Below are 9,166 nucleotides of genomic sequence, written 5' to 3'. Positions count from 1 at the left end.
AGCAGAGACATTACTTTGCCAACAAACGTCCATCTAGTCAAAGCCATGGTTTTTCCAGTAGTCATGTATGGATGTGAGAGTTGGACTATAAAGAAAGCTGAGCACCAAAAAATTGATGCTTTTGAACTGTGATATTGGAGAAGACTCTTGAGAGTTTTCAAGGAGATCCAACCAGTCCATCCTAAAGGAAATCAGTCCTGAATATTCATCGGCAGGGCTGATGCTGAAGCTGAAACTCCAATACTTTGGTCACCTGACGTGAAGAACTGACTCATTAGAAAAGACCCTGATGTGGGGAAAGATTGAAGGCGGGAGGAGAAGGAGATGACAGGATGAGATGGTTGGGTGGCATCACCGACTTGATGGATGTGAGTCTGATTAAGCTCCGGGAGTTGGTGATGGACAGGGAAGCCTGGTGTGCTGCAGTTCATGGGGTTGCAAAGAGTCGGACACGACGGAGTGAGTGACCTGAACTCAACTGACCTCCTCTAAGTCTCCAAGACTTCTTCCTGGAGTTCCCAGTCTCTCTCCCAGTGTAGAATTTGTGTGCTCACACATCCTAGATACTAGCATGTGAACTTCAGCTGGCTGCCTTTGCAGCTTTGTGTTCCCAAAAGCAAGACTGCAGAATAATGTTCAAGGCCTGTTTGGTCATACTTCAACCATGCTTCTTGCTAATATGGCTTTACTCAAACTTTCTGTATGTGTGGCCTTTAAACCTTATGGATAAAACTTTGGATAGGGAATTAGCTAGTATCGTGGCATGATTGACATTAAATGACCCAAGTAACTGAGGCAAGTCAGATGCTTCTAGAAGTTCAAGAGTCTCAAGTAGTTTGAGTGCTTAAGTGGGAAGAGATTAAGCTGGGCAGTATTTGCCCTACTCTGTCCTCTCTGGGCATCAGTCTAGCCATCATTCCCAGAGCAGAGTGTTCTGAACCATCCTTCCTGCATCAAGACAGCCGATCTCTGAAAAATGAGGAGAATGCATACACAGGCCAAAGGGCAGGGAAACACCAGGATTTCTCACAAGGCCTTTTTTTTTTTCTTCTGGGCTTTAAACATGTCTTCTTTGGAGATAGAAAATGAACAGAATTGTTCAGGTGATTCCATGGGTGTAGGGGCATGGGGAGAAGGCAGTGCCAGAGTTAAGTAGAGTCACACCAAGTTTTCAGCCCTCTCTTAATTTTCGCTTATAAATGGGGATAGTTGATCCCTCTGCCAGATAAATCTGAGAGTTAAATAACAATACACATTCAGTGCTCATTTCACTGTCTTGGTGTATCTAGTGCCTCATACATATTAACATTTTAAAAAGTACTTTTTCCTAGGTCTCCTGGATCTGCCTTTGAAAAGGAAGAGGTTTGTCTGAACTTCATCTTTCCATAAGGAATTAAGAAGTGATGGAGATTCCCCTCCACAAAGAGTGCCTGTGGCTGCTATGTTGAGCTGCATGGTGCTCACCTTTATTTTCAGGGAGGTGATGAAGGACGGGGAAGAAAGATGGGGAGAGGCTGTGGGGTGCTGGGATGCCATCTGGAGAGAAGCTGGGTTGTTGAATCCTCCGGGAGACTTTTCACTGTGTTTGAATTCGTGGCACCTGGACGCTGACTTGGAGGGGCAACCAGATGGAACTCAACCCTGTGCTCACACCATCAGTGTCCTCAAAGGGAGAACCTTGGCCACATTGATTTTCCTGGTTTTGTTTTTTCACTTTTTTTTTTTTAGGTCTAACAATAAAGTGCACAAATCTTAAGTGCATGGTACAATTAATTTTTAATGAGTGAATAAGTTTGCAAAACCACCACCTTGATCAAAATGAAGAACATTTTTAGCATACCTTGGGCCCCTTCCCAGTCAACCCCACCCCCTACCCAAAGGTAACCTCTATTCTAACGTCTACAACCATTGCTTAGTCTTGCCTGTTCTTAAACTTTATATAATCAGAACTGGTGCCTGGATGGTTGTTTGTGTCTGAAATAGATCCATGGTGTCATACAATATTGATGGTTCATTCCTTTTTATTGCTGTTTTATAAGGTTTCCCTGGTGGCACAGATGGTAAAGGATTTGCCTGCAATACAGGAGATGAGGGATTAATCCCTGGGTTGGGAAGATCCCCTGGAGAAGGGGATGGCTACCCACTCCAGTATTCTTGCCTGGAGAATTCCATGGACAGATGAGCCTGGTAGGCTACAGCTCATGAGGTCGCAAACAGACACGACTGAATATGTATTTACCACAATTTATAGTCCACCCCACTGTCACTGTACAGTTTGGGGCTACTATGAAAAAAGCTGCTTCAAACAATCTTTTGGTGGACATTTCTGACAGGTACACATATCCATGAGTGCAATTGCCGAATCAAAGGGTAGCCCAGATTTTCAGCTTCAGTAGATTGTTTCACAAAGTGGTTGCACTCATTTTATTTCTACTTCCACTAGTTTTTGAACATGTCACAAAGGAGCTTCTCCATCGGAGTATTCCCTATGGTCTTGCGGAAAAAGAGGAGCTCAACACGTTCAGAAGTGATAAATCTCAAAGACGGAAGGAGCAGGAGCAATTTCCCAAACCTGGACAGGAGAGAGGACACCAACAGTGTGATTATCAGCTTCAGAGCCTGAGTCTTGGGCACAGCGCCATTCCAGGAGAGGCAGAGGGGATGGAGAGGAGAGATGAGAGGTGCCCAGGGCAAGTAAGGAGGAATTTCAAGGAAAGGCCCCATTCACCTACCCCGGACCCACTGTGGCTTTCCTCCAGTGTTCAGTTAAGGAGTGTGATGAAAATAGTGAATAAATATTGTTTAACAGTGTAAAGATTATAAAGTAAGAAGTTACTTACATTAATAGTATGTGACTATATTATTAACGATCATATAATTATTATAATTACATGATCATTAATACCACATATATTTGAATAAGAAAATAAATTCCTGGGAATTCCCTGACGGTCCAGTGACTAGGACTCAGTGCTTTCATTCATGGGGCCTGGGTTTGATCCATGGTTGGGGAACTAAGATCCCCACAAGCCACGTTGGTCTCGACCTAAGAACATATGTATATTTGCTCTCTCCCTCTCACTTCACGGGCTTCCCTGGTGGCTTAGACAGTAAAGAGTCTGTCTGCAACACAGGAGGCCAAGGTTTGATCCCTGGGTTGAGAAGATCCCCTGGAGAAGGGATTGCTGCTGCTGCTAAGTCACTTCAGTCGTGTCCGACTCTGTGCGACCCCATAGACGGCAGCCCACCAGGCTACCCTGTCCCTGGGATTCTCCTTGCAAGAACACTGGAGTGGGTACCATTTCTTTCTCCAATGCATCAAAGTGAAAAGTGAAAGTGAAGTCGCTCAGCTGTGTCCGACCCTCAGCGACCCCATGGACTGCAGCCTTCCAGGCTCCTCTGTCCATGGGATTTTCCAGGCAAGAGTACTGGAGTGGGGTGCTTAGGTACCCACTTAAGTCATGGACAGAGAAGCCTGGTGGGCTACAGTGCATGGGGTCAGAAAGAGTCGAACATGACTGAGTGACTAACACTTAATACTCTCCCTTCGTAAATGATAATTTTTCTCCTTGTACACCCTCTCCTTCCTCAACACCAGCCCTGCCTCCACAAATCCCTCTCAGCAGTGCTTTGCACCCTGCCTCCCAGTGAGTCTCTGTCTCCTTCATATGCATGTGGCCCTCAGTACCAGCTAGGCTGGTCCTCAACTTCTGCGTGGCCACTGCGCTGGGCATCCCCTAGAAGCAGTGAGCTTGCTTTATGCTTTTTGGTCCCTATTCCTGGGCCTGGTGCTCTGCCTGGCACACAGTAGGTGTCAGCCATGTGCTGGTTGCACTGAGATCCCTGTCCCATCTAGTGAGTGCAGCCCTAAGACAGTGTCAAAAAGGTGGGCAGGGTGGTAGAGAGCTGAATGGACAGATGGGCAGGTAGGCAGGTGCTCAGGTCACCTCACAGGCTGGCTGGGGTGATGGGCCTTGCTGTGCTGGCTGAGCATCACCTGAGACTGGTCCTGCAAGGCCTCCACGTGCTCAGGATCCTTCAGGCCACATGTTTCTGGAGAGAAGCAGCAGCTGTGAGCTTCCTTCCCAGGCCCCCTGCCCGCCTCACCATCAGCCAGGGCCTCAGGAGTGGGGAGCCCAGCAGCCCAGAAGCCATGCAGCCCTCCCCTCCTGCTCGCAGGGAAGTCTACACACATTCAGGTCTATGAGGAGTGATGGAGGGAAAGTGAGAGGCAGAAGGAAGTCACCAAAATTCCCTGCCTTCATCCCCACCCACTCTTTTCTAAGCCTCAGACAAAGACCTGGTTTGAAGAGGACCAGGGCCTTCATGCAGGCGAACTCCGTGGGGTCCACCGCCAGTGCCCGGAACCGTGAGATGGTTTCCTGCAGGATTCGAGTCTCCGCACTGGCCAGCACTAGCCGGCCCTGAGAGCTGCCGCCAGCAGAGGCCTCAGGCAGGGCCAGCAGTGGGCAATTGTCCAGAGGCAGAGACCACTGGATGGCTCCAAGGAGAAAGAGTTCACTCCATGCCTCTTCCAGCAGGATCACCTGTGCCCAGAGAGGGGGGTGAGGGCAAGTGTGATGGCTGACGCACAGCTTCTCTGGCTCAGCCTGGAACCTCTGCCAAGTTCTCAGCTGTCTTAGGACAGGACAGGCTGGTCCCAGGTACCCAGAACATTCTGACCTCTGCTTCACATCAGCCAGGGACTCGGAGCTCTGGGACTTGGCACCATCCAGCCCAGATACCTCAGCTCTAAGACACTCTCTGGGCTCCATCGAAAGGTAAAGGTGGAGCACAGGCAAATCCTGGAGCCGTGAGAAGCTGGGCAGCTCAGGGACACTCCCCACCAGCATCCCAAGTTGGCCATACTCAGCAGACTCCATCGCTTCTGAGCTGCTTTATCCAAACCACCGGCTAAGGACTGCCGCGCTCAGCGGGCCTCTCCTCCTGGATGTCCTGACAGGTTGCCTTGCTCATGAGAAGCCCAGACGAGTGAAGAGGCTGGGCTGAAACTCAAACCCAGAAGTCAGGGGCATTTGTGTTCCAAGGGAGCCCAGATTTGCCCACTGATGCTATTCACAGTGTGCAGACCACCCTGTGACGCAGAGACAGAGCATCTCTAAGGCCAGAGGGTTTGTCTAGGAGGAAAGAAGACCCAGAGGAGCATAGACACTGCCTTCTAATGTCTGGTCCCTGTGCGTCCCTGGCCATCAGTGTCCCCTAGGTGATGACCCCAACTGCCACATCCCAGAGATACGTGCCCATGACCATCGCTGACTCTGAGGTACGGGTGTCTCCAGCCTTCACCATCCGCAAGCTGCGTGCCCCTCCAGTCATCACCTGCACGCCCCTCCAGTCATCACCTGCACAAGGAGGTGTGCTCCCCCAGCCCAGCTGACTTGCGAGCCCCGCTGACGAGTATACCTGATCCCGGAAGGGCAGGTTGGAGAACACCGGCAGGTTCTTGGCCCACTTGACGGCCATGAAGAGCAGGCGAGCCGATGTCTCGTGGATGCTGTCCAGAGCACAGGGGGAGGAGGAGGAGTATGGGGACGAGGGGAACTCGGGATCGTTGCCAGTGACATCGATATTCTCATCGGCTGTCGGAAGAGAGGTTGCGCCTCAGCCCCTGTTCCGAGGCAGGCAGAAGTGGCTTTTCAGGGACCTAGGTGTGGGACCTGGAGCTCAGCTGTCAGCCCACTTACCATCCTCAGGCTCCAGCTTAGTGCAGGTTTCGGCTGTTATCAGGCTGGCCATGAAGTGGTGGTGTCCCGGAGGCGTGAGGGCCCGGGGTCCCAGGGCTCTGGCTGCAGACACGGGTGTGGGCCCCCGAGAGCTGGGCCCTGCGAGGGCAGGGGGTGTTGCCAGGGGCTCCAGCCGGGGCTCCGTTTCTGACTCCACGCTGTCCATTCGGACCTGGGCGGTGCTCCGCGGCTGGCGCTCATTCTGCACGGCTGGGGAGGTGGGAAGGGTCAGGACACCCCACGGATCATGCACCCCTGTCTCTTCTGCCACGCCTCTCTGGGATGGGGTTCTTGACTCACCGTCCTGGTTCATGCCCGCCTGCAAGCACTTCTTCAGCCGGCAGGCCTGGCACTGGTTGCGGTGGGCCTTGTCCACCGGGCACATCCCTGCCCCCACCTGGCACCTGCGGGTGGAGGGGAGCCCCAGGGAGTCAGGGTCCTGCCCGGGCCCTGGGCCATGGGTTTCAGACACTGTGGCTGCAGCCCTGTCTCCTCTGAGCATCCTCCACTCCCTCCTTCCCAGGTATGCTCAGTGGCCAGCGGGACTCCTCTGGGACGGGGCGCCCCTCTCTCACCTGTAGATCAGCCTTCGCCTCACGCTCCTCTTGAAGAAGCCGCTGCAGCCGTTGCAGGCATAGATGCCGTAGTGCTTCCCGCTGCTGCTGTCCCCGCACACGCGGCACTGGAGCGAGGGGCCCACGCCTAAGGGCAGCCCGGGCTGGGTGGGGGCTGCGCTGGGCCAGTCACACACCATCCCCACCTCCTGAGGGACCCCTCCACCCTCCTTCCCTCACCGCCCTCATGCTCCTGCCCACCCACATGCAGACACACCCGTGTCTCTCCCAGCTGGAAAACGTGTCCCTTGTCACACCCCCTCCCCGCTTCTCCAACGGCCAGTTCTCAACAAGTGACCCTCCCTGTTCCACTTCCCGGTCCCTCTCTGCAGGTGGGCTCAGGCTCCATCCTGCACAAGAGCCTTCTGGACACCGCCACTAGGGATCTCTGCTCCCGACCTCTGAGGGCCCTCTTCTCTCCTTTCTTCTCCCATCTGATCAGCTATATTTCTAGGATTCTGGGTTTCCTGGCAGGTTTCCTTAAACTTGCCTATAGCCCTGGGGGCTTGGCCTGAGTTGCTCGGGCTCCTATCATGGTCCCTGCAAACGTGTGACCCACACTCCTCTCCCCAAGGGTCTACATCTGCCTCAAGGAAAACCATACCTGTCGGCTCCTCCCCCAGGCCCCACCTGCCTGGAGACTCCTTCCTGGAGGCGGACACGGCTGCCGGCACTGCTGCAGCCATGTTGGAGCTCATGGGTGCTGTCGGCCTGTCCTGGCAGGTCCCAGGGCAGCCTCTGCCTGCCTAAGGGAAGCCTCAGGATTTCTGAGCTGGACCCAGCCCCTGCCTCCCTCTCTGAAACTGTTTCTCTTCTATCTCTCCTTCTCCCTCTGTCTCTTTCTCTCCCTCTTGCCTCTCCTCTCTGTGCTCCTGCCTCCTGCCCCCTCTGTCTAAACTCAGGAGCTGCCCCAACTTGCCCTCACAGCAGCAGCTCTGGCTCGGGGAGGTTTCTCCCAGGGCAGTGCTGGACGCAGCTTATGATCCTCTTAATCTTTACTGTCTCCACAGGGGATCAACCGGCCACACCTGCAGCATTACCAAGGTGCCCCTGGGAGCCGGTCAGTCCTGCTGCCCCCACACCAGCTCCTGGGCTGCCCAGTTCCTCGTGCTCTGTGCTCCCGAGCTGTGCGAATTGTTAAGGGAGGTATGGACTCCACCTACCCCAGGACAAGTGGGTCTGGGGACAGGTGTGTGTGGCTCCACACACGGCTGCTCACTGCCGGTCCTGGGTAAGTCCAGCTTTCTGCCTCAGTGCTTCTCACTTAATCCCTTGATAAGAGACTGCTTAGAGCCCAGGATTTGAGGGTCTGGGCATCCCTGGAGGGCTAGCAGTCCCCGGATGCCCCTACAGAGGCAACTCCCATCACAGGTGGAAATGGGTTAGATGTAGGGTCTGAGGCCAGTCTGCAGGCAATGGGCGCTGGGCCCAATGTGGAGGGTCTCCTGCAAGACTGGGAGGGGGACACAGCCCCTGCACCTGCCTACCCTAACTTGCCTTCACAGTCCCAGGCAGGCTGGTCCCTCGGCTTCCCCAGACTCAGTCTTCCCAGCTCAAGCCCAGGGGTGGTTCTGAGGTGGGGGATGGGCCCTGGAGCGAGGGTGGAGACAGCCAAGACAGATCCAAGTTCAAATCCCTGCTCTCTCACAGCCAGCCACGCCTCCCTGAGCAATGATTTAACCTGTCTGAGCTTCAGTCCCCTGGAAAAAGGGGTGATAAGAGTACCTGCCTCATAGAGCAGCTGGGGAAGCTAATTAAGATGATTCTCCAAGTGTTCTGGGGCCTGGTTCTTAGTAGGAACATAATAAATGATGGGGGGCTTCCATGGTGGCCTAGCGGTAAAGAATCCTGCCAATGCAGGAGATGCGGGTGCAATCCCTGACATCCTCCTTGGAGAAAGAAATGGCTACCCACTCCAGTATTCTTGCCTGGGAAATCCCATGTACAGAGGAGTCTAATGATCTGTAGTCCTTGCAGTCTCAAAGAATCGCCCACGACTTAAAGACTAAACAAGAACAGCAATAAACGATGGGGCTGTTATTATTATTGCATCTCAGGGTTGTTGAGATCCTAGAGCAGTCCTCAGCAAATAGCCTTTCCTCTCCTGCTCCTCTGCCCCACCCCACCCCCATGCCCAGGCCAGAGCAGAAAGCCCCCTGTTGGTCTGGGTATGACATGCATCCTCAGCAGAGCTGAGCTCACCTCTGGGTGCATCTGGGGCAGGGGTTGGCCTAGCCTTAGAGCCTGAGGGGGAGGGGGACAGTGCGAGGCTTCTGGGAGGATCACGGAGTTAAGGGGACAGAGCGGGTGGTGCAGGGCCCTTATGTAAGTGGGGTTAACTCTCCCTGTGACAGGGAAGCACTATTGGGGATTTGGAAAGTCAGCTCGAGGGGCTTTGCAGGGTAATCCGCTTTCTGGGGCCTCAGAAGATCGAGGCCACTGGGCTGCGGCCCCTGACCTGGGCTCCTCTGCCTCTGCCCTCGTCTCCACCCTCGCTGACAGGCAGTCCCTCAGGACCCTCCTCCGCAAGGCCTCCTGCTTCACGAACCCCCAAAGCCAAGGGCATCTCCTTGAGCCTGACTGGTCAGTCCCATCTTCCCAAAGCTCCTCTCTCTTCCACTTCTTCTGGAACACGGCTTTACCATCTTCTGTCCCCTTGAACTCGTCTGCATCTCCTGTACCCCAGCAGACTTTCCCACTATCCCCTCGGGTGACCTCACACACAGTCACGGCTTCCACAGCCACTTCACACCAGACTCCTGCCTGGGTCTCTGCCCCGGACTTTCACCCATGGATTCCCCCAGAGTT

At 53.9% G+C, this 9,166-nt stretch overlaps 1 protein-coding gene across 1 annotated transcript; it reads right to left on the bottom strand.

Annotated features, from left to right (window-relative positions):
• Positions 1-2,439: 2,439 nt before the first annotated feature.
• Positions 2,440-7,056, bottom strand: NR2E3 (nuclear receptor subfamily 2 group E member 3). The gene is made up of 8 exons (XM_069595557.1): positions 6,963-7,056; positions 6,320-6,446; positions 6,045-6,148; positions 5,706-5,954; positions 5,425-5,600; positions 4,301-4,547; positions 3,948-4,053; positions 2,440-2,572 (listed from the first exon to the last, which is right to left on the bottom strand). The coding sequence occupies exons 1-8, from the start codon at positions 7,054-7,056 to the stop codon at positions 2,440-2,442; spliced, it is 1,236 nt and encodes a 411-aa protein (XP_069451658.1).
• Positions 7,057-9,166: the final 2,110 nt, after the last annotated feature.

The sequence above is a fragment of the Ovis canadensis genome, chromosome 7, assembly GCF_042477335.2.
Source record: "Ovis canadensis isolate MfBH-ARS-UI-01 breed Bighorn chromosome 7, ARS-UI_OviCan_v2, whole genome shotgun sequence".
NCBI lineage: Eukaryota > Metazoa > Chordata > Mammalia > Artiodactyla > Bovidae > Ovis > Ovis canadensis.
This window is presented reverse-complemented; position numbering and strand designations above follow the sequence as displayed.